General features: G+C 31.7%; 2 protein-coding genes across 3 annotated transcripts in view; both read left to right on the forward strand.

Moving 5' to 3' along the window:
• LOC129799792 (alpha-1,6-mannosyl-glycoprotein 2-beta-N-acetylglucosaminyltransferase) overlaps positions 1-19,350 on the forward strand; it is a 78,830-nt gene extending 59,480 nt beyond the window's left edge. The window contains exons 6-12 of one of the 2 annotated variants that reach the window (XM_055844011.1): positions 1,461-1,702; positions 1,855-2,000; positions 2,101-2,264; positions 5,078-5,183; positions 5,389-5,495; positions 12,885-13,099; positions 19,083-19,350. In XM_055844011.1, coding sequence (XP_055699986.1) covers positions 1,461-1,702; positions 1,855-2,000; positions 2,101-2,264; positions 5,078-5,183; positions 5,389-5,495; positions 12,885-13,099; positions 19,083-19,305 — 1,203 coding nt within the window. In that variant the 3' untranslated portion in view covers positions 19,306-19,350. The remainder of the gene's footprint in view (positions 1-1,460; positions 1,703-1,854; positions 2,001-2,100; positions 2,265-5,077; positions 5,184-5,388; positions 5,496-12,884; positions 13,100-19,082) is intronic. The other variant, XM_055844012.1, reaches the window with a different exon arrangement.
• On the forward strand, positions 14,627-17,155 carry LOC129799793 (uncharacterized). Its single transcript, XM_055844013.1, has one exon. It carries the CDS (start codon positions 15,240-15,242, stop codon positions 15,816-15,818), a length of 579 nt encoding a protein of 192 aa, XP_055699988.1. The 5' UTR covers positions 14,627-15,239; the 3' UTR covers positions 15,819-17,155.
• Positions 19,351-26,198: the final 6,848 nt, after the last annotated feature.

The raw sequence follows: 26,198 nt of genomic DNA on the forward strand, positions 1-26,198 counted from the left end.
GAACATTTTTTGTACTTTTACAAACATTTGTTCGTAAACACACAAAAAATGTTCGTAAAATTATGTCATTTGTTCATATTTTACGAACATTTACAAAAAATGACAAAATTTTACGAACATTTTTGTATGTTTACGAACATTTTTACAATATATTTTTTTCTGTGTATATTTTCCAATTATGCTATTTTGAATAATTTAAGCGATTTATAAATAGTTTAGAAATTAATTGTAAACTAATAAATGTAAAATAAGTCAGAAAAAACTTTGGGAAAAGCTCCAATTCGTTGACGAGTAATTTATTCTTATAACATGTACCGTAGGAAGAAAAATTAATTTAAGCAAATAGTGCGAAACTAAATTTTTATGGTATGGAATTTTAAGTCAAGAAATCGAGCATTTCGCAAAGCTACACATGTTTTTATAGTTGAATCCTTTCAAGGCACAGTGTTCAATTTATGAGTCAACAAAGCATACAGCGAAGTCTTTTTCAACTTACCACCGCTTTTGTTATATCATAACATTTTTTTTCTTAGAAAAATCTTTATATTAGAAAACTTTCCTTCCTGTATATTGCATATTGCATGTAGAATTGACTTTGCAACTTTTATTATGAGTTTTTTTTCCCTTGACACAGACTTTTTTCTTTATTCTTCAACATGTTTTTACACTCTCAAAAAGAGATTGATAAGGCTTTGCCCTAATTCACTGATTTATTCTGTAATCTTTCTTCTCACCTCAAACTCTTTTGTTTCCACAAATAGTAATCACAATATTATACAGAATTTCAATTTTTATGTAGAGCATTTACATATGGGAAGAAATATTACTTTATTCTGGATGAAGAGGAAGTGAGATGCAGAAAAGTAAAAGAAGAAAATCATGATGGGGGGGAAATGTTGGGAAAAATGGGGAGAAGACGAGAAAAAATCGCGTTTTTTTACCATGTAGAGGATTTATTGGATGAAACACGCACGTCTATCCCTCTCCAGGTCAATGCGTCTTTATATAATATGCTGGGTACACAAATATCCAAGGGATTACAATGAGCATTATTTGTATGGAGTAATATCATGTGGAAATAAATGGTGAGATCTGCTGAATTTTCTGCGATGAATATTTTTTGGGTGATTTCTGACTCTTTTGTGAATGAAGAAAAAAAAATGTACCTGACAGTCTTTTAGCAATAACTTTAGAATATTTGTCCCCGGTTTTTTTTTTTTGTATTTTGCCGGATATGTCAACCCTTAATAGGCAATAAATTATTGGGTATATGAAGCAATTTTTTTTTCAAAAGAAGTTTTTCCAGTCGAATGATTTAGTCATAAAACTTTTTAATATGGGAATAAATTTATATTTATAATGTGATATAGAGCGTGGGGTTATGCTTTTTTTTTGTAAACGTTTCTGCCAAGTGTTGTTAAGCTCATCCCTTTTTTTCTTATGCTCTTTTGTCCTTTCAGGTTCACAAGCGCATAACGTACTTACGGCATTTAATTGTAAGTCTAGCACAAGCACGTGACATCTCAAAGGCACTTCTAATCTTTTCACACGACCATTATGATGAGGACATAAATGAGTTGGTGCAGAGTGTTGATTTTTGTAAAGTGATGCAGATTTTTTATCCATACTCCATACAAACACATCCTAATGAATTTCCGGGAGCTGATCCACGTGATTGTCCCAGGGATATGAAAAAAGAGCAGTAAGTTACAATTCATAGGATAGGGGGAAAAGATGGATAAAGAGGGTTATTTTCTTCTCTATCCCTGATTTTTTTTCTCAATTTAAATGTTTTTTTATCAACTTATTTTTATCTCCTTTTTTATAAATCTCTATTTTTCTGCTGAAAAAAAGGGCTCTTATCAAAAAATGTAACAATGCGCTGTATCCTGATCTCTATGGGCACTATCGTGAAGCAAAGTTTACACAGACAAAGCATCACTGGTGGTGGAAAGCCAATAGGGTATTCAATGAATTGGAAGTTACCCGTTTTCATTCAGGTAAGTCTGACATTTTAATACCAAAAAAAATTCAGTATTTTGAAACTAACCGAAATTGACAGAATAATTACTAATGTTTAATCCTAATATTGCAATATAGGTTTAGTTGTATTTTTGGAAGAAGATCACTATGTAGCTGAAGATTTTCTCTATCTATTGGGCTTAATGCAGAAAAGATCCCATGATCTCTGCCCTAAATGCAATATTTTGTCTCTGGGGACGTATCTAAAGACTTTTAATTATTACACATACAGTAATAATAAGGTAAATATATATTTTCTATTATATATATATATATAAATTATTACTATATCTTGACAAAATTGACTCCAATAATATTTAAGGGTGGAATTTTTTTTTCTTTTAAACGTGTACAGAACAAAACAAAAATTGAATGTATCACAATTGAATTACCCTGCTGAACACATCCCTCACTTTAGTCAAATAACATTCTTTCACACGTTCACATACACAAATACATAAGGATTATGTAAATATTTGATGGAATCATTCGGAATTTCCTTGCTTGCGGAGTTGAAAAATGTTGCACTATTTGCTAAAAGGACTTCCAGAAAAAAATATAGTGGGAATTTGAAAATAACTAATAATAAAAAATTTCTTATAGGTTTTAGAGTTTCTGTAAACCATTATTGGAGAACTGTTTTAAAGTTAAAATTCATAAAGTTTTCCTTTACAAACAATATAGGGCGGAATAAGTACTTTTGGTCACTTGACTATGACTCCGGCATATATTTTGGGTTAGGAAAATTTTATAAAGGCGAAATTCACATCCCTTTCCTTCTCAAACTTATTGCGTATGTCTATCTCACTCCTTTGCACTCTTCTTATCATAACAAAAAAATATCATACCAAATTAAATTTATTTAAATCTAATTTTCAGTGCAAAAACATATCCAAAATATTTGAGTAAGAAACGGATGTGAAATTAGATTTCATGAAATTTCCCTGGTCTAAAACGTGCGCCGGAGCTAAAATTGGTTTAGTAGATTTTCGTTCATTTTTTCGAAATAAAAATTGTGAAATGTTTCATTTTTTGTGCAAAAAAAAAACCTGAAAGCAGTGAAATCAGCAGTTTTATTCCGTAGACACACTTTCGATTTAAGCCGAGAGGCGGCTTAAGGTAGTTATAATCAAAATAATCATTTGACTAAATTCCCATCAGTTTCCCATCGAGTGACGGATGAGTCAGAAACTGATGGAAATGTAATCTGATTATTATTTTAATTATAATTACGTTAAGCCGTCACTCGGCTTAAGTCGTAAATATATCTAGGGTATTAGTCTTTTTTCGTTTCTCATTTTTTTTCTTTTTTTTTCTGCGTTATGTAAACTATTTTTGAATTATACATAAATTGCTGTAATATCTTTATCTGGTAAATTTTGCTTTCAAGTACACTATCCTCAAAAGCAATATTGAAAATAAAAATTGAAATTGATCCCAAAGTTAAAGGTTTACCTATTTTAGAATTTAGGGACATAGAAAAGGAATTTAAAATAGTGTTTAATGGTTGATTTGAAAATTTAAATCTTAAAGATATTTCTCAAATTTTTTCTGCATAGTTTGAGAACCTTATTATTATATATTGACTTAATTTGTCATAAAATGCATTTTTAACAGTCAGTAATAATTGCCACGAAAAACTGCTACAAATTAGTGTGACAATTCAAGATTTTTCCTTGCAAAAAAAATCTTGTGATATATATACTAATTGATTTATGTACCTTAAATGGTGAAATTTTATAAGAAAATTTTATTCCAATCAGAGAAGAAGAGTTTAAAATTCCGGAAGAAGTACTGAAAATGCGGAAAATGTTGTCTTAATTTTCATTCTAGTAATATTGAAAAAATATGCGAATTTTATTTAAATTTAAATTGACACATTTGTATTGAAATAGATTTTTTTACTACCTATATCTTAGAAATTTTCCTATATAAATGCCATTGATCTAAATAATATCTTGATATTAATCTTTATTCTAGAAAAAGATAACTTGGAAATCAAAAGTATAAAAACTATTACTAATTTTTTTCTGTTTTCTTATTTTTTTTTTAATATTCAATGCACGATTTTGAAGCACGTAAAATGCGTAAAATGATTAGACATGAAATATCTCATCCTGAGTTTATTTCAGTACAGTAAATTAATAAATAAATGGCGATTTTCTCTATTTATAATTTAAAATTACATCAATATTAAACCTTTTATCGGCTCCATAATTGCTCAGAATTAACGACATTTTATCAGAGCTTTTAGTATAATTTTCCATTCAATTAAATTCAGTGCAAAATGTCAATAATACTGCTACTGATATGGCCTGGGAAGAGTCAATACTTCCCCCATTACTGACAATGTTACTATTTTCCGGTAATTGAATCCAAATGGTATATTATATATATTATTAATCTAAATGTCATATCTGTGATGAGAATATCCTACTAGAGTGTTTGTATAGGCTTTCTGGACTTTCTTGACAAAAGGCACTATTGATTTGCAATCAAAAGAACAAATGGAAAGAAAACTGAGACATTTATCCAACACGTTTATCCTTCCACAGGATTTTAGAATGGAGCTTTTAATATTGAAAGTGTTTGTGTGTGGTAGAAAATAAAGAATAAAAATAATAATATGTATGAGACATTTGGCGCCAAATGGCATCAAAATCGTTTGAAAGCTTGTCTATTTTTTTCACGCACATGTGACAAGAATGTTCGGCTTTTGAGGCAGAAACGAAAACATTCACTAATCATAAAGCGACTTTCTGCGTTAAAGATGATTCCATCAAAATATATTACATTTTCAATATCACAAAATGTGGCACAAAATTCATACAAAGACTAAAACTTTTATGCTTTATAACACATTTTTTTCTCCAAAAATGACCAAAAACATTAAAATACCATAAATGCATAGAAAGCACACATAAATCATTGAGTAAACATTATATCTTTTTATGGTTGGTCGTCATATAGAGGGGTCAGAGAGGCAAAAGAGAGGAGACATTTATTACATTTTCCCCCCTTTTTTTCTTTATTTGTACAAAAAAAACATGTGCAGAGCAACAAAAAAGCTTTTTTTGGGCAATCACGTGCTGCGGCTGCTTCAAATTCAAATGCAATGGATCTAAATACACATACTAACAACAATGCAAATAATTATCACGGTAGTTATCAAACAAAAAAGATTTCATTTAATGTGCAAATTTATATTAATAGACTGTTGATTCTTCTTTTTCTCATTTCTTTTTTTTTTTGTTATTCGCGGCAAAAATGAAATTGCAACCACATTTATATTATATTATTTGTGTGGTTCACAATCAAATGAAACAAACAAAAAATTTGCAATCACCACATGGTTTTGGTTGGAAGGTGGTGGAGGAATATTAATGGAAAGTATCCCTGTCACTACTACTGAGAAATATTCAGCACAGTGGGGATACCAAGTTCTCCCATCTCTGTACTCTATTTATCAAAAGGTAGACACAGAGTTGTTTCTCCTTTTTTTTCCTTATTTTGTCTTTTGCAAAGCACTTCTGATAGTTTTTTTTTACACTTCTATTAAAAAAAAGAGTCCACTTTTTTGCGCTTATATTTGAAGGGGTTTTATACATATAAGGTACGAAGAAAGCATGTTTTTGCAATTTTTTTCTCAAAAATCTCTGATATCTGATTTTAGGAAGTTGAATAAAAATTTTTCTGTATTTTTTTAAAGCATTATGTCAAAATTTTGTTACTATCTCATTGAATATTGAATTGAATTAATAAATTCCTGATTTTCATTAGATCGATTCAGTTTCATATGAGAATTGTCATATGAGAAATTTTAGGTAGAATTGTTACGAAAACTTTGGAAAATGCAATTAAGCTTGATTGTCCCAAAAATATGGGTAACGAGAAGGCAGTTCCTCTATGGAACGGTGTGCCACCATTATTAATATATTATTATTAGTTAAGTTAGTAATTGGATATAAATGACATCTTATTTTTGAGAAAAGTCGTTAAGTCGGCACATGAGAATTTTCACATAAAGAATTTTGCTGAGAATCATGGAAGCCTGTAAAACGTAATTTTGATGTGCGTGATTAAACACTAATAAAATGACAAATCGCACTTGTGAGAAAATAATAAATTATTAGTAAATGTGTGATAATTAATTAACATTTCATGTTCAAATACCGTAACTTTTATTTGATATATAAACTTACTCTATCCTCACGGGATAAGTTGCAAAGCAAAACTTTGTATTCGAAACTAGTATGGTAACAAAATATAAGGCTTAGTTACATATAACTTTTCTCATTTTTCCTGTAGAGGAATTTTAAAATTTTTAAAGCATTGTCACACATGAATTTAACACCTTGACAAAACGCCAGTCAAGCTATTTCTGTCATATCTATGAGATGGAAAAAACAATTCATTAAATTTTAAGATCAAAATCCCAAAAAAGCAAATACAATGCATCTTGGCCAAAAAGTGGTCGAATTGTTTTATGAAATACATTGATAATTTGATTTATTAGCAATTCTTAAATATGTAGCTTCCAATGTGACTTTTGATATTGTCACGTGAGCCCAAATGACAATATCACGATTAAGGAATCACATTTTCGAGTAAGCTCTCTTGAGAATCGTATGAGATATAGTATTACCAGAGAGTGTTACCAAAATGTCCCTAATGTCAAGAATATCTATTTACAAACAAACATCTTATCTTAATGGACAACTCTTAAAATTTTCATGGTGATACAAAGTGTATTTTATAAAATCTTTATAAATTTTTTTATAAGACTTTTACATTTTAACGTTATCCTCTTTACAAAATTATTTTTCTACCTTTTTTCTAAAAATAAGCTTCTACGGCTTTACATAAATGTATGGGTCAATTTCATATTTTATTTTAAGTGATTTATGAGCTGAAATTAATATTACGGAAAAAATATAAGGTTATAATATTTCTTAATTTAATAATAGTATTTATTTATAAAAGTGATTAAAAAGAACATCTTAGTGAGGATATAATGTCCAACGAACACCAACTTTTATTTTGCAAACATGTTTTTTGACATTTCAGTTAGAATGAATGATATCTAATAGTCATCTCTTTCACTCTTATAGGAAAATTTGAAAACATATTTACAAACAAAAATTATTATGCGTTGGGTATAATGCCCAACGCACAATAACTTTTGTTTGTAATCATGTTTACAAAATTTTCTATGAGAGAGAGCGAGATGACTAGATTTAGATTTCACTCAGTCTCACTGAAATGTCAAAAACATGTTTACAAAACAAAAGTGATTGTGCGTTGGGCATAATGCCCAGGGCACAACAACTTTTGTTTTGTAAACATGTTATTGACATTTCAGTAAGAGTGAAAGAGATCTAAATTTAGTCATCTCATTCACCCTTATTGGAAGATTCGAAAACAAGTTGACATAACAAAAATTATTGTGCGTCGAGCATAATGCCGAGCGCACAATAACCTTTGTTTATAAATATGTTTTCAAAGTTTCCCATGAGAGTGAGTGAGATGACTAGATCTAGATCGTCTAGATCTCACTCACTCTCATTAAAATGTCAAAAACATGTTTACACAACAAAACTTTTTGTGCGCTTAGCATAATGCCTAGCGGATAATAACTTTTGTTTTGTAAACAGGTTTTTGACATTTAAATCAGAGTGAGTCCGATTTAGATTTAGTCATCTTGCTCAGTCTTATAGAAAATTTTGAAAACATGTTTACAAACAAAAGTTACTATGCGGTGAGCATAAAATAATGGGACAATCACTACCAGATGAAAGTTGACAATGTTTTTAGGAAGAATCTTCGAATAGCTGTATATAAGCCAAAAATTAGACCTCCGAAATTGGGGATTTAATTTTTGATTTAATCGAAAATCCAGTGTTTAACCCTTTAAGGACGTTTGGGTCATCCCGTGACCCAAAAATGAAAATTTTCCTACGGCCTTCTAAAACTGTATTTTTCTCTAAAAAGTTAGAAAAATTTATTTTTTTCTGACCGTCAATTACCTTCTCGTCCTTAAAGGGTTAAATTTAAACTATTTTTCGTTCAAACATTAGAAAACGGCACATCATCCACGGATTATCTTTATACTTCGTTTCAACATTTAGCTGTAAACCCTAATGTCGATAACTCTAAACTCTCTAAACGTCTAGCTAATAAAATTAGACAAACGGAAAACAAAAAACCTGCATTACTTAATTTATTTGTTATTAACATAAAATCCCTTGAGACTATGTTATTTTAATCTTCGAGTTTTAGGAATAAAGTTAAAAAAAAAACATGTTTTTTCTGTGTCCTTATTGCATATAACCCTTCAAAAGCAGATACAAAAAAACTCAATTTTGTTGAGTTTGTTGAGAAAATTTTTCATTTTCATGATAACTGCACGATTTATTACTTTTTGCTTTTCTCCCTTTACTTTATATTTTGTAAAAGCATTTTGCATGAAGTTTTTCCACAGTAAAATACTAAACTCAAATTTTAATGACAAAAATTGCATAAAATTCATTTCAAAAAAATTAAATTGCCACAGTAGCAATAGACGATTTTAGATGATAAAAAAACTTAATGCTTAGCTCGTAACTTTAGAATTTATTTATCTATAAATTTTGACTAGGATTGTTTTGAGTTTAAATAGCATTTTGTGGATCAATAATTGTAATGTAAAGAGGAAATTCTAATTTCACCTAGAAATCACAAAACTGCATTTTATATTAGAAATAGATAAAATCATTTTTTGTTGAATTAAATAGCAAGCAGCCAAAATACCAAAGATTGTCCATCATGTAATTGATGCTATCTTTTCTTATAGTCAATTGAAGTTTATTATGAATATCCTAAAATTTAGCATCTTTATCTTCATTATTCGTGACTAGAAAATTGGCATTTACTATGACAAATTTTCCATGCAATGTTGGTTTTTGAATAATCTTTTCGTGGTTCTTTTTCCCACAAAATTGGTTGGAGTAAATAAAATTTTATGGCTTGTATAGATGCACGCAAGCGATGTACATCATTATTATTTTTTGATAAATTGATACCTTTGAAATTATTGGAATTATTCTTCAACTTATATAGTGCTCAAATTGATTCAAAATTTATAAGTATGATGTCAAAATATTTCATAATATTGATGTCTTACTAAAAGATGTTAAATCTTTAAAATTTGTAGACGTATTAAAAACTACAAAGTATAGTAATCTCTATTCAAGTTTTATGCTTTGAGGCTATGATTTTTCTTTTAGTTTTAAAAAATGTGACTTCAAATATGTCATAATTGAACTGTGACTTTTTAAAACATTATAGGGGTGATCGGGGCAGAGTAGTCAAGGGTAGACAGTGCAGTGTTATAGTTTTTTTTAGATAGAATATTGAGAAAACTATTATTTATTCCAAGTAATTAAATCCCTCTCTATTCATTGAAATATTTGTCATTCTGAATTAAACATGTTTTTCATAAATTATAGGCATTGAAAAATTTTATTTGCTGGCTAATTATACCTCAGTTTAATTAAAAACGATTTTTATTGATGTAAAATAACAAAATGACCAAAATCCTTCAAAATTCTTGCGAAATGCTCTAACTCGTGACTTGGTTTCTGTATCTCAAAAATATTTCGTATAAATGACCGGTTCACAACCGATTTAAACCGTTTCATAAATAACTCAAAAAAGGTCCCAAAAACTAGCTGATAAATAATAAAGTTGATCTTCGCACAAAAATTACTTATCGATTAATATCTCCTTCATTAGGAGAAAGTACTCTCCCTTCGAACGTTCATGCCTTCGAATAATGTGAATTTCCTTTACCTTTTGGAAGAGATTTCCACATGATTGTCACATAATTATCAATAATTGAGAATAAGCTAACAATAAGAAATGTTGAGGTCTCTTAGGAAAACTTAAAGAAAATTCACATTATTCGAAGGTATGAACGTTCGAAGGGAGAGTACTTTCCCCTACTGATTTAAAACTGATTGGAATTCAGACTAGTCGAAAATTCCAAGACTTTTATAACGAGCCTAAGCACGACCACATTTGGTTGAGAACTACGATTAGTACCTAGAGCCTTTTTAACCTTTGACCTTGAAAACCTGTTATTAGAAATGATTCAACGATATTTTCGTATGAAAATTTAAAAAAATAGCACGAAGCATTTTCGAGCAATTCCAAAAACACGGTTTTGAATGGGAAAGGGAGGATGGAGGGAAACTGAGGCACATGATAATTATACTTGGATCGATTTATGGGACTTATGGACCCGAAAGTCCCTATTCCAAGCCACTATCTCTTACCGTTTGGCCTTTAGAGCTGGCGACAGCTGGACGGACAGACGGACAAACAGCGTGACGCCATTTCTCAGAAATCGTCTGAAATACGAAAATTTGTTGTGGAAAATGGTCTCAGGGGTGTGGAAGGTGGAAATTTTGGGGGGTTAAAAATCGAGATATTGCTCTCTCTGTGCAATTCAAACAGTAAAAATTGGATGCAAAATGTTTTTTTTTTCGAATCTGTAGAGCTTTTCAATCAAAGTTTCTTTCAAAAGTTCACCGAAAATTAAATACTAAGCCAGAGCCTCAAGTGGACAGTAGATAGAGTAGTAGTGGCTCTATGACTGTGAGGTCTCGGGTTCAAAGCTGAGCAGCAGCAGAAAAAGATTTCTCATGCCATACCGGCTTTGAATTCGTCCAGTATACTATAGAGGCTGGTACGAGAACGAATTTCGACATGAAATTGGTACTTCAGTCGATACAAATATTCACTGTCACTGATCCCAAACACACATCGAGATGGGCTGCTGTGATATAGTAGCGGCACTGGTTGCCCACAGAGCTGTGATATGGAGCGGCTACCCGCATTGGGGGATAAGATAGGAGTGGGGAAGCATAAGAGGCCCAATTGTAGCCTGGATGCATCGGTAATCCAAAATATAGAACTGACCCCTGGCAAAATCTTATCTCTAAATACTAAGCCGATTTTAATTATTTGTAAGGGCCTTGACAGACATGAGGATTAGCCGTGAGACGGCTTAGTGTAATTATATTACAAATAATGGTTAAAGTGCATTTCCAGCATTTTCCATTAAGCCCCTCTCGGCTTAAGTCGTGTGTTTAGGGCATAAGGGGGGGGGGGGCAGTAGGTGGGGAGAAGATGTGAAAAGTTTATGAAATTCCCCAAAAGGTCTTGTAAGGCTAAAGTGTAAGCTTTTTAAAGAAAAGATAATCGCTTCTCTAAAGTCCTCCAAAAAAAAAACTATTTTTATTTTTTTAATATTAAATAGCCGTACTCACTATGGCGTTGTTATCTCGTAATCTCCGTAATCTGTTATCTTGTTATAATTTTTCATTTATAAAATACATTACGAGAACATAACGAGATAACGATATTACAAGATAACAGCGCCATAGTGAGTACGGCTAATGATGTACAACGTTTCGTTAAAAAATTCACTATACATTAATTTTTAAATTAGATTTTTTAAAATTTAAATAATTTATTGAGATCCAAAAGAACTTTTAAGCCAGTTAAGAACCTTTTTGTGGTGAAAATGTCCTTAAGATGAGCTAAATCTTAGCGGTTTTAAATCATTTTTAGTGTCATTCGTTTTTTAAATCGTTAAGTATGTAAGTGGAGACTATTGCCTCTTCCATCCCCTTTCTCCTGCGCCCTTAGTACATGTGTACTTTCATCATAGATTTTAAAATTATATAGTGATTTCTAGTTGGTTGCAGTTCAATTAGGTATTCTATCTCTTTGTCCTGGAAGTTAAAAGCAACGCTAAAATCGACAGTGAAAACACTTCAAAAGAAGACAATCGTAAAGTTCCGATATAAATTAACGTCAGTTCCATCGAAGTAAAATTTGTATCGTCGTTTGCACTAAATGCAGATACAAAACAAAACAGATGCGATAACGGTCGATATGCAATCGGTGAATTGTTGAATTTAATTGAATTCAAATTCCGCAAAATAAGGAAATGGTTTAAATCATAGCGGTTTTTTGCAGAAAAGACCAATTATAGTTTGATATTATATTCATTCCGATAACCTCGATCCTGAAGAAAAATATTTATAATAATTTTTGCATTCAGAAAACCCATAGATATTGTATATCGTCTTCTTAATGCTTTTTCTAAAATATTCTCATCACAGAAGCAATCTAAAACTAAATTTAATTACAGTGTGTATACACCATAATAAATTGAAGTGTCTGCCCTTATGCGTGTGATAACAGAACCCGTGCTCTAATGAATCAATTAATTAGGTGATCAATTTAAAGTGTTTAAATGGAAAAAAAAGATTGTTTGGTATTTTGCGTTTCAGAATATCTTATGCATGTTTCTTGTTTAATACTTAAAACCATATTTATATATAACCAATTTATGTGTGCAAGCAAGTAGTGGAAGCTTTATTGTGTGCAAAATGCTAATTGTTTGACATCATGAAGTACAAAATATCCCCTTCTCATGCTGCCTTTTCATTACCATCTTCATTCATCTGAACATCTGCTGAACTTTCATTATCATGATGTTTTCTGTGTTGATGTTTGTTCTCCACCATCTTGGAGTATTATTTAATTAATAAATCCTGCGAGTGAGAAAACGTGTCTTTAAATCCTAACACCCTTTACCCTTTAGATAGTTCCTCATACATTTGGAAAATCCTTCAATATTGCTAATGTTGTTATCATCGTGTGTAATATATTCCTATATTGTAATACTTAATTTGATACATTTTAGAGTGAAATGTGAAATAATATCTTAAAATTCGGGAGTGAAGAAGATCAATTTTTAATTCATGTGGAAATTTGGTTTTCTTTTTTGCATTATAACAACTCTATAGGTTGAAGTGACTCCATGGATATCCAGTAAGCATAATATGGGAATGGCCTTCAATAGGACCACATGGAAGGAAATTGTGAAATGTGCTGAACATTTTTGTTCATATGATGACTACAATTGGGATTGGTCACTTCAGCATGTCTCACAACACTGTCTTAAGCAGAAGTTGCATGTGATGGTTGTGAAGGGACCAAGAGTCTTTCATATTGGTGAATGGTGAGTTGGAAAAATTTGCAAAGTTAAAAAATTGCGAGAGGATTCGTGCGAAAAAGCATACTAAACGTGACAATGGTGTTTTTTCTTACAATTTTCTTTTTACCAAAATACTATAATATTAAAAAAATAACACGAGTTGCACGAGTTACACAGTCGTGAGGATAATAAACTCAAGAATGATTGTGAAATGAAAATTTGTGCTGAAATTTAAATTGGCTTTTAGCTTGATGCTCTTAATGTCCAATGAAAAATTTTCCTTAAAAAAAGATCAATATTTTTGAATAGGGGCACTCAATGGGTCAAACGGTAGAGCACTCGTTCTTTTAGTACGCTATGATGTAAGTGTTCCGGGATTGAATCCCCTTTAGGTCACCAGGAATTTTTCTTGAACGAATCAATTATATTAAACGAGCAAACACCTCTTTAATATTTCTTCACAAATTATACGCAAAGAACATTTCATTAGCTGGATAACTCATCCTTGGTCTCCTCTGTACTTTCACTTACCCAATACCCACTGAAAACTAACTGGATTTAGTTAGTTTGAATATGGTTCATATTCATTTTGCAAAAGAGTCTTAAATAAAAGTTTAGCATGAAACTGCTCCACTTTCTCATATCAGCAATTGCCCTATCTCCATTTGTTTTGCAAACGTTGAATTGAATTAAATCCAGAAAGAAATGCAGATAATCCAGTTGCTAATTCAGACGACGATAAATTGTTTGATAAATTATCCATAAAGCAATTTAATATCAAATTACAGACATATTAATTCATTTAATATTTAATTTATTTATTAATTTGATTTAAGAATGCAGAATCCCAATTTCTCAGTGATAATCCTTGACTCGATTTGAGAGTATGACTTTTTTTATAGCATTTTATTTGCAGACTTTATGAAACATGTTGCAACTTTATAATTTTATCTTATGGCGTCTCCACACTAGAATCAATTTTTTATCAAAAATTGTTTTTAAAAAAAATAGACGTTTCTGCCTACAATGATAGGAGAATGTTTCTTTAAAAAGGATTTTTTAAAGAAAATACTCAAAAGAAAAGTTAATTCTTTAGAGAAATTTCTTTAAAGGAACTGTGCGAAATTTCGTATTGCTCGCAATATCTGACATTTCTTTTGTTTCTGAAAAGTCTACAAATATATTTTTCTTTTTGTAGTTAAAGATTACTAAAATAAAAAAAACGACTTGTCTCCTAACGAGATACTGAAAAAATACTTGGAACAGTTCCGAAAGAGCAAGATATTTTGAAAAGGTTGATGTCCGATATTACACACAAAGTATAAGGTCCATATTTTTATTTGAAACAACATTCTTAAAAAAGCAATAACAAAAATGTCAATTTATTTTAGTAATTCGGATTAAATTAAATTAAATTAAAAAATTAAAACTTAGGATTTTTGGAATGTAGGGGAAAGTGACCATGCTTGATACTGTGAAATGATGTCTGAGTTTTGGATTTTTTTCTGACTGCCACATAAATCGCAGCGTTTTATCCACTAGGACAAAAAATGTCTCACTTATTAGGTTCATAATCCCACCTGAAGTAATTCCTGGAAATCCTTCTGATTTCCCCAGAAGGAAAATGAAAATACAGTGGCGATTATTATAAAGGTTGGACCAAATGCCTACCTGTATAGAGATTTTCCCTACCAATATAAGCCCATTTTCCGCTGTAAATATTACACCGGACACAAAAAATTACACAATAATATTTAGACAGAACTCTAATCTACCTGATTAATTTGTTTGCACAAGGGATAAGATAATAAAGAATCACTTTCAAGCAATTTTTCTAGGACGTATTTTCACAACAAAAATTAAACCATTTTTCTAAAATATGAACACGAAAGTTTAAGGTTATGTCAATTACTGACATAAACGAAAACATCTGGTGAATAAAAAAAAAATTCTTGGAGTTTACATTGAAGTTCAGCAGGAGATAAACACCAGGAGGATAGCTGAATTGGAGGCTAACCAGGCCAAAGCAATTCAGGAAACTGCCCCCACCGTCGTTGGAGTGACGGAAGCTTCAATGAATGATTAGAAAATTCCTCTATGTTTGTGTCTCTTCGCCGGAATTCCAGCTTTCGGGAAGACGTCAACAGCCAGGAGGATTTCCAGCATGTCCAGTGATCTAACAGTTTATCATCTGTGCTATGATGATTTTGTGAAGCCTGGGACATGCTATATATATATGGAAATGTTGCGGAGAATAGAGGAGTTTGTTGAGAAATTCCAGGAATTGGAGGATCCGGGTGTTTTGATTATCGACGACATTATGACGTACAGCAGCATGAGGAAGGAAGTTTACAGTGTGGCTAGGAAGCACAGAACTGGGTACTTTCAGGTGTGGTTTATGATTTCCCTGGAAAAAGCCCTGGAGAGGAACAGGAGCCGTTCGAATGCGGTTCCGGATGTCACAATTGCTAATCTCTTTTCAAAAATTGAGCCTCCTCCTCAAGATACCAATCTGCAGACCCTTACCATTGAGGAAAATCAAAGCCTGGACTTCAATGAGTTCAGAGAAAATGTACTTTACCACCTGGCCAATCCGGAGGAGCCTCCAGAGCCGCCGAGGCAAAAGGAGAAAGTTGAACCATCGGAATTGCACAAAATCGACCTGATCCTTCGGCAGGAAATCTCCAGGAGAATCAGAGAAGCCCCAGATCGAGAAACCCTAAAAGACTCTCAGAAACCCTAAATAATAGCAGAAGGAAGAATATTTTAAAGGATTTCCGGGAATCTTCCCGGATCCCCGAAAGCATAGATGAAATGAGAAACCTCCTGGACAGACACTGTACAAAAAATTCCTTTGAATAAACCCCTTTTATTATTTATTTATAATATCGCTAAAAAAATCTATTTTCCATTGTTTAATTTAATGTTTAATGACCACCTAAGTTCCACTGTTGCCCTGTGAAGCCTGATATCCTCTAAAAATTTATTTGGAGGCGCGCACAACTCCCTGAAGATATTTAATCTACACAGTAGCAGAATGAGGGATTTGGCTCAGGATTGAAGCTTTATCGGATGAACAGGACCATCAGTACAGATTTTGAGAAACCCTCAGGGGCAGTTGAGCATCTCAAGCGGTTGTCGTTGAGTAAGATTTGCGTAAGATTTCATTGAGAAAGATGCCACTTCCGGAAACCATTGAATTCAAAGTTCACTGCTGACTTTCCGGAAGATCAGGATTCCAAAGGCTGCAGAAGTGTCCTGTCCCCAGTTCTCGTTCTGTTTTGGGAAATTTCCTGAAGATTATAGTCTGCATTGACTGTCTCATCCACACTGTTGCGTTTCTCGCTTCTTACTTTGTTTTTCACCATCTTCTGGATCTTCTGCGTAAATAAATAGAATATATTTTGTATTGTATTTATCGCTAACATAAATAAAATAATTAACTCACCTTACTTTGAAATGAATCACAAAATGTTTCACAATCTTCATGAACTTACTTCTTTTGAAAAAAACAAAAACAAAATATGAAAGTGAGGTTATGTTAAAGATACACAAAAATCAATTATAAGCTGTAGGAGCTTATGGGAGATGTGATTCTTTCATTGTGTAATCGGTTTGTGCAATCTTGAAAAAATATTCTTATGTGTAAATAATGCAAATTTGTTCCATAAATACTCAACTGCGGCATAATTGTGTGAGATTATTTTTGATTTATTGACTATGGTTTTTATTTTCTAGATTCTAGTATTCGATGAAATCACATGATTGCAATAGGTGTGAGGACGAAAGAATCTGATACAATGACAGTGAATTATCAAGCATGGCTCTTTCTTATTTTAAAGCATGGACAGAAGAAGGATTTATTGATTTTCCACCACCCACAAAACAAGGCTTTCTTATGAAAAAGATTTTTCCAGAAATATTAACCATGGTCAACCCTCAATGACCTGTAATAGGAATTTCTTCTGATAAATATTATTCACTATGAAAAATCGTATGAAATATCATCCATAGAAATTACAGATTTGGGTCTATTTTCGATTTTTGCTTCCTGGAACTAGGAACAAAGGGCTAGGCTCCTAATTTTTTTAGGAAATGTGAAGCTTAGGACCAGCTATTAAAATATATTGCTATGAGTCACAAATATTGATTAACATAGGAAAAAATTAGTTATTATCAAGGTTGGACGTTATCAAGCATGGTCACTTTCCCCTATATGCAAAATATCCGATATTTTGCACAAAAAAAAACATTTTTGGTTAGTAAATTAGCAGTAAAAAAACTGAAAGATGATCATAAATTCCTTCAAATCAAGCCGGAAATTGCAAGATAATTTATATTTTTCATTTTTCCTTCTCTAAAAGAACATTTAGCTTTGGACATTTGCAATTTACGACCACCATTTTGTTTATATTTCTTGCCAAATTTCATTTTTACTGACCAATCGCACAGCAATACATCCTTAAAACAGCATTATGATTGTTGACGTTCACTTAAAGCATTGTGACAATGTTTAAAGGTCAAAAGGATCAAAAGTGTTAGGGAAAAGTGCCCATGCTTTGCACGATCCCAAGCTTCGTAATGACTATATTTTTCCTATGTTTCTTAATAAATGTGTCTCATCGCACCCATATTTTAAAAACTACGTGAAATTGCCCAGTTTTTAATATATATTGCAGAGTCATAATTATTCATAAACATAGGAAAAATTTAGTCATTATGAGGCTTGTGATCGTACGAAGCCTGTGCACTTTCCTCTACATTGTACTCCATTTTGATTAAGTACACTCAGAAAAATAATCAAGTAAAACTTACTCGAATCGATGTTGAATTAACTCTTTTTCGTTCTAATTTTCGATTAACTATAACTATATTTTAGAGTTGATACTTCTGTTTAAGTGTAATATTCGGAAGTTGTTTCAACATTTTTATCCTAAGATTTTCATGACAAAAGAGTGTAAATAACTCTTTTTAAGAGCGAAAATAACTCTTTTTAAGAGTTAAAATAACTCGTTTTAAGAGTAAAAAGAATTCTGTTTTAGAGTTAAAATTACTCTTTCAAATCCCAAAATGGATAAATTTTGCAATTTTTTTTTTTTTTTCATTTACTTTATTTATATTTTCTTGATCTCAAGTTCCCTAATTTCCGAGCGAAATATAACATATGATGCACACGCATGTTTTCATGAAACACTGTTAGGCATATTTTTAATTAATGTTCCATATGAACTTTGTCACACGAAAATCTTCTTGACTGAAGTATATTCTTAAAACGAAAACATTTAAGCATATACTTCAGTCGAGATGAAACTTTGCATTGTAAAAGAGTAATAATTACATCGATATCCGACGAATTAATTCAACTCGCACGAAGAGTTGTTTCAACTCTATTTACCAAAATTTGCAACGAAAAAGAGTAACAATTACATCGATATTCGCAGAGTTAATTCAACTCTGCCATAGAGTTGTTTTAACTTTTTAGGTTTTTCTTAGTGTAGTTTTTAGTGAACCTTTGGAAATTTTACCGTGGAGTGATTTTCCTTACTGGTTTGTTTGACAAAAATTACAAATAGCAGAAAAGATATTTCAGGGAGTTATATTTATTTTTTAAACTAATGAACTTATTAAGAGCCAGAAAATAATATTAAATCACGCTGCTCTCTTATCAAGAATCATCTTATTTTAACCTTTTTAGTTGCATATAGGTAGCTTTCAAGTTAAATTTTCTAATCAGAAATTACCTGTAACTTTTTAATTGTTATTTCATAATGTAAAAGTAGATGATAAAGTGATACTAAGGTTTATTAAAGATTAAAGCATAGTAAGAGATAAATATTTATTTATTTCTTCACATTAACATTTACCCTTATCACAAAAGTTCAGGTTAAGTGCCTTGTCGAAATTTAATGATACCTTGTATCCAAACACCTGCCCATTGTCACGTTCAGTAGCAAATTTTATCCGACTTTACTAATTGTTTTGTACATTTTCCCCATCGTAATTTTAGTGGTGTTCACCACAAGAAGAACAACTGTGAGTCCAACCAGGTGATATCAAAAGTGCAAAAGGTGCTTCACATAGCCACAAAGGCCAGCCAACTCTTTCCCAAAACCATTACACTCACGGTAGCGAGTGTAGTGCAGAAGACAAAGCTGAGGAAGGGTAATGGGGGTTGGGGTGACAAGAGAGATCATCTCCTTTGTCTCAATATGACTCTGTCCGGAAGATAATTTCCCCAGATATTCATCATTTTACCAATAATTTTTTTTTTCAAAATGAAAAAAAAATAATAAGAAAAAATTGTGCTGTGTGGAATATTTATCCTCATGTTACCAATACTTTTCACTTCTAGACTGAGGAGTGAAATAGTGTGGGAAAACCAATGATGGGGATGTCTTTTTCTATAATTATCAAATAAGCTGTGTAAGATTTTAGAATTTATCATTTAAAAAATGTTGAAAAGACCTAAGACAAAAAAAGTGTTTGAAATGGCCTCAAAAAAACACCAAGAAAAAATTGAATAACAATTTGCGACTTTTTTTTGGAATATTACGCATGAAGAGGGTTTAAACTTATGGAAAAAGCCTCGTCCACAAATGTACGCCGATAGCATGCCATTAATTCTGATATAATTATTTTATGATTTAACAAATTAAACATTTAAAGGCTGATTTGAATTCTACGACAAAGAATTTAAAGTGTACAATTTTGGGTTCTTAAAATGAAATGAAACAAGCGCCACATCAAATTGTGCTGAAATTCTAAAGCATTCTTTTAATTTCTGTATTTTTTTTAAGTTTTCTTTAATTTCAAAATTAGTCATGAAGACCTTTTAAAGCCTTAAGGGGTTACATGGGTTTCTCAGGTCAAAAAATAGGCCTTTTTCCTGATAATAATTTATTGTGTCGAAAATATTTTAGAAATTCCAACTTTTGAAATATGAAAGAGTAACTTTAGAACAAAATTAAAAAAAAAAAACAAAAAAAAATTGAAAAATTTTGAAAATTCGACCGTTGGTAGCTGATTTTCGGAACCATTCCTCAAAAAACAGACCTTGCGGTAGGCAGGATGTCTTCCAATAGGTCCATCTGAAATCCAAAAACCAAATATATTCTCTTAGAGAATTAGTTGAACCCCTAGATGAACGAATGATTTTTGAAAAAAACAAAATTTGGTTTTTTTGGCAAAAGTTGTTGTGAAAAGGTATCAATTTTTCCCTATTTTTCAACACATTTTGTATTGTAAAAATGGTTTTGATTCAAACAGTAGATAATACTTCTCAAAACAAGTATGCAAAATTTCAGAAAGATCGGTTCACTAGATTATGAGTAATCTTGACTACCGCATTGTAAAACGGTGCTTTAAGAAAAATGCGTTTAAAATTTTACAACAATATGCCTATGTGGGCGGAATGCATAATTAAAACTGCTCTACCTCCGAGAATTTTACTCCGATTGACCTGAATTTTCAGAGAGACCCATGTAACCCCTTAAGTAATGCAATTATTAGGGTAAAGTAACGGGGAAAGTAAATTGGTAAAGCCAGTGGATTTACCAGATTAGATCGGCTGATTGGCACCAATCAGTCTGTACGATCGGTAGATCGGCACCGATTAGTCTCTATGATCGGCAGATCGGCGTCGATTAATCTAAAAAATCTTCATTACAGTATACTCTCACTCAATCGGCTCTTTTTCAATCGGGCGACAAATTTTATTGACAGTTTTCACGTTTAATTATGAATCTAATTCGGTCAAATTCGCTGTAGTTCTTCCTATTTTATCATGATTCTTTATAATTGAGCGCTTTTTGTGGAATTTACAAAGGCTTTAACGCTCAATTCTATCGCTAAACCGGATGACATTTTACCCCATATTCCCGATTGAGAGAGAGTCTACTGTAATTAATCTCGGTGATCGGCAGATCGGCGCCGATTAATTTCTACGATCAGCAGATTGGCATCGTTTAGTCTCTATAAGATCGGAAGATCGGCATCGATTAGTCGCAAAGATAGGCAGATTGGCGATGTTTAGTGTCTTAATACTAATCAATCTTCAGGATCAGCGACGATCTAGGTCTAGTCTAGGATCGGCTGATTGGATCTGATCAGCCTCCATTATATTCTAATGGGCAGCCAATGAGAACTGTGTATGTAACAGACCTGTTTATTCCCTGGCACAGATAGATACCAGTACTATTGATACCACTATCGAACTTTCAAATCCAGATATAAGTCTATTATACAATCCCTATGGAAATTAGTTTATATTCCCTTCTCGTATAGTGATCTGCCTGAAAAATTGTTCGCTGTGGCTAAGATAACTTGAACAGGTGCTTGGCCAGTGGGCGTCAATTTTATAAGTTGGCGGTGGTGCGCCAATATTTTTCTACGCGTCAGCACCTCGAATTTGAGTTTGAGATCAAAATTTCATTCGTATTGTGTTGAACAGTATTATACACTTGTTCTGGGATAAATAAAGGACTGCCTTAAGAGCATTTACACTATTAGAAAATATGACTACCTTAGGAAATGAGAGATCGATGTTAATTGCCTCCAGTAGTGGAATTCTGTACCGGACGACACTTACGACTAAAGTCCAGAAACGACCAAGCTCGTTTATAGCCAAGCTAGCTCCTGACACATTACAAACGAAGCTTAGCATTCACTGGTATACACAAAACATAGCTTATATGGGTTTTTATGCAGAAATTTGCTACTGAAATGCACTAATATTCTTTTAAAAATGAAACTACTTGTAAAATTACTTCACAATTCACGTAAATCAACAAGACTTATTCATTAGAATCGCCTAATTTGGCTTAAGTCGCGAGATAGCTTCCACCTCATAAATAATTGTAGACATAAATTTGCAAATAGTTACATTATACATGTGCATTACAATAAAAATGTCTACATAAATACCCCTAGCTATATTTTGGGGACACCAATGAATGCTAATCCTCGTTTGTAGTGTGTCAGGTACTGACTTGGCTATGAATCAGCTTAGTCGTCTCTGGACTTTAGTCGGAAGTGTGTCTAGGGCATAACAATGCCAATCCAGTTTTTTCTTCTCAAATCACATGAGTTCGAAAATGCAATTAGGGTTCAAAATTCAAAACCATTTTCAGACGCTTTAACTTTGACAGAAAATTCAACACATTAAGTTCATATTTTTTCTGAAGAGAATTACATAAATTTGCTCCTTGACTCTTTTAGAATGTTACCGTTTTGTCAAAATTCCTTTAGATATTATTTGAAAACTTCTTAAATACAAGAAAAATACGCGAGCGTTTAATGCTTCTATTGGAAACATATTTATATTGGAAAGTTTCTAATTGGAGACAAACAGTGAAAGTGAAACCGCGACGAAAGGCTTCCAAAACCTTGTTGAGTTGCTCTTGAGTGCAGGATTTGTTCTTATTCCTGGTCTTTTCTCCTTTCCCATCTAATGCAATAAGAAAATCTCTCCAAAAAAATCATATTTCCGGGGTTTCCTATTGAAGCATTTGCAGACACTTCAGAAAAACCCTTTTTGTTTTCGAAATAGGTGATTATTTCATTTGAAAACTTCACGTACCGTTAACAATGAAGATTAGCACTTAATTTAACTAAAATTAGCCAGAAATATGACATAAATGTTGAACAAAATGAATAAACAACAATCACCTCATTGTGTTTTTCAACATGGTCGATCGATGAAAAATTCGATGGTGAAAAGGTACACTTTTAATTTTTCTGAGAAATTAACAAATTAAAATTTATGAATATGAATGGATATTCGCTTTAATTGGAGCAAAATTAACTAAATAATAAAACTGTGGTATATGAAATATATAAATATAATAATTTAGTATTATTTTTATCATGAAAAAAATTACGTTTCCATTTGGAGTAGTGAATAATTTCCATTTGGAGCAGGTTTTGAATTAGCTTAATTTACCATAATTGATTTTTAATGATATTTCTTTACTCAATGATATCACTCAAATATAGTTCATCTTGGCCGATCTGTTTAATAATATAATTCAATGAATTTGAATTTCTAGAAATCTTAAACATGAGACTTTGATTCTGATAATGCCAACCTGAGCTGAAATGGCAATATCATGGCTACAGAATCACATTTTCGAAAATGCTCTCCTGTGACTCCAGCGCAATTTGTCATATGGCATTCAGGATAGCTCAGGAGGGGAATTCTGTAACGCTCTGGCAATACCACATGACAAATTAGGTTCGAATCTTAGGAGAGCTTTTTCGAAAATGCGATTCTGTAGCCGTGACATTGTCATTTCAGCTCACGTGACATTATCAGAAGTCACATATTTGAGATTTCTGGCAATTCAAATGACAATGAATTTTATTAAACAAATCAACCAAGACGTTACTGTATTTTCATAAAATCATCAAGTAAAGGGATTTCATTAAAAAATCAATGATTTGTATTTTCGAATTCATATGATATGACAAAAAAGCTCGAATGGCATTGTCAGGTTTCGAACTCACGCGTGACAATGCCACGAAAATTACAGAATTTCCCTACAGTTCTATCCGTTCTATCTTACACATTCCTCCCATAAAGAAATATCATAGATCACTTAACCCTTTAAGGACGAGAAGGTCAAAAATTGAGGGTCAGAAAATATCATTTTTTCTAACTTTTTAGAGCAAAATACAGTTTTAGAAGGCCGTAGGAAAAGTTTAATTTTTGGGTCACCGGTGACCCAATCGTCCTTAAAGGGTAAAAAAAATGGCGCGAAGTGATTGTCAGTTTTGACAAAGGGAAATTTCTCTCAGTTTGAGTGTGAATATGGTGAATTTTTAAGAAACTCATATCCTAATAATGGATCTATTTTGGAGGTTTTCTTCGTATCCACTTTGACTCATTTGGAAATTTCGTTCATTGAAATATTAGTTTGGAATAGTTTTTGGGATTGTACCATTTAAAGCGACAAACTTGATAAAGAAGACTGCACAATTCTTAGACTTTTTTTTAAAGACGAGAAGTTGACGAACATCACTCGGAGAGCTGACTTTTCCTATAAATCTAACTCTCCACTAAGAAAAAAAAGAGGCTACGATTAACTTTTTTTCGTCATAACTTTAACACTTTTCGGGTGTAAAAATATATCAACATTTTTTAATGTTAATTTTACACCTTTTGGGGATAAAATCAACATGAAAAAAGGGTAACTTTAACCCATAATACACCTAGAAAGGGTAAAATTTACACCGATTTTGGATCAATACTGAAGGGTAAAATTAACATTTCCGGAATGTTATTTTGACTTTTTCGGATTTCTCTGTGTCCTATCCCTGGGATACTGACCCAGGAGTGATTTATTACCGAGCGTAACTACACTGAGAGAAATCCGAAAAAGTTAAAATAACATTCCGGAAATGTTAATTTTACCCTGCAGTATTGATCCAAAATCGGTGTAAATATTACCCTTTTTAGGTGTATTGGGGGTTAAAGTTACCCTTTTTTCATGTAGATTTCACCCTCAAAAGGTGTAAAATTAACATAAAAAAATGTTGATATATTTTTACACTTAAAAAGTGTTAAAGTTATGAGGAAAAAAGTTAATCGCACCCTCTTTTTTTCTCAGTGTATGTGTAATTTTCGCCATTCTTTATTTCTTGAATAGAATTTTAGGCTCCACCCACATTTGATGGGGCATAGTAGTGGCAAAAATATTGGATGAGGCTAATAATAGGTTAATCATACCCTACTATCATGCTAAATATTCTAAAAAGGTCTCGCTAAATATCTTCTCTTACTGAATTTTGTTCTCTTAACTGTAGAATTTCTCTGTTTCTATATGGAGAAATCTTCTAACTAAGAATTTATATAACTTTGAATTTGTGATAATAACATTAAATGTTAATCATAAGAAAGTATTTTTAATTAACAGAAAGTATGGATTTTTAGTAAGACGACTAGGTTTTTTTTTCTCTAAAAGAAAATTATTTATAGATAAAATTTATTTTTTTGGCCTGAAAAATATTGCTGTGTATAAATTGTAAATATATTTCTTTCATATCTTTGGACATTGAAAACAAATCGAAAAATTATATAAGTAAGTCCTTGTAGTTTGTAGATTTAATAAGAGAGAAAGAGAAAGTGAGAAAATATCCCAGAAAATTAATATTTAATTGAGTGTGTATACAATGTTTCCTGAAGCTGAAGGGAGGAAAAAGTCAAAAGAAAAAGAGAAGTTACTGTGAATTGCGCGGTGATGCAAAAACCAAAAAAAAATCATAATTGATCATCACCAGAAAATTCTAGTCTCATTCATTATTAATATAATAGAAAGTGTATTTTTTCCCTAGTTTATAAAAGAAATTGTGAGAACCGCGTGTGAAAGGGATGGGGATAAAAGCCGTAAAATAGAATTTATTGCTCAAAGGAAAAATCTTCTATATAGGGAAGGAATTGATTTTTTGGGAAAAATGATGAAAAATAGCATTTTCCCCTGGGTGCTACACAAAATATGAATGAATTAATATTTAATGTGACAGATAGGGTAATTCAACGTGGAATTCAGTGGACAGTATACATTTTACAGTCAAAAAAAAACTTTCTTCAGTATATAGATTTTAAGAAAAGAAAAAAATAAAAGAAGAAATGGAAAGAATATTTTTAAGAAGTACCATCTTGTGCCAAAATATATTGGCGTATAATTTTTTTATTAATCTATGTTTCTTTGGAAATTGTAGATGAATAGAGAAGAAAATTTTCTTTTTCACCAATTGCTGCTTCAATAATTTTGGCACGAGACTGTACAGGAAAAAATCTCCAGACAAAAGATGTCTAGTCAGTGGAAATATTTAAAAGTATAAAGAATATCCCAAAAAATGCTATGAATTTAACATAGTTTTGTCGTCTTACTTTTTTTGTAAAAAAGATGAGAAGAAAAGAAAAACCAATGAAAATGTAACTGAAATAAATTTATTTGAGAGGATTCGTTTGTTTTTATTTTTTTGAATGATCTTAGTTGATGCACGGTTTACCTTCCAGTGGTCTCCACTAGATGGCGATAGATGCATAATGTCGTGTATTTGCTGAGTAAATAAAGGTGGAGGGAGTGAAATACATAATGGAATCGATGAGGGGAAAAGCAAG

The sequence above is a fragment of the Phlebotomus papatasi genome, chromosome 1 (genome assembly GCF_024763615.1).
Source record: "Phlebotomus papatasi isolate M1 chromosome 1, Ppap_2.1, whole genome shotgun sequence".
Lineage (NCBI taxonomy): Eukaryota > Metazoa > Arthropoda > Insecta > Diptera > Psychodidae > Phlebotomus > Phlebotomus papatasi.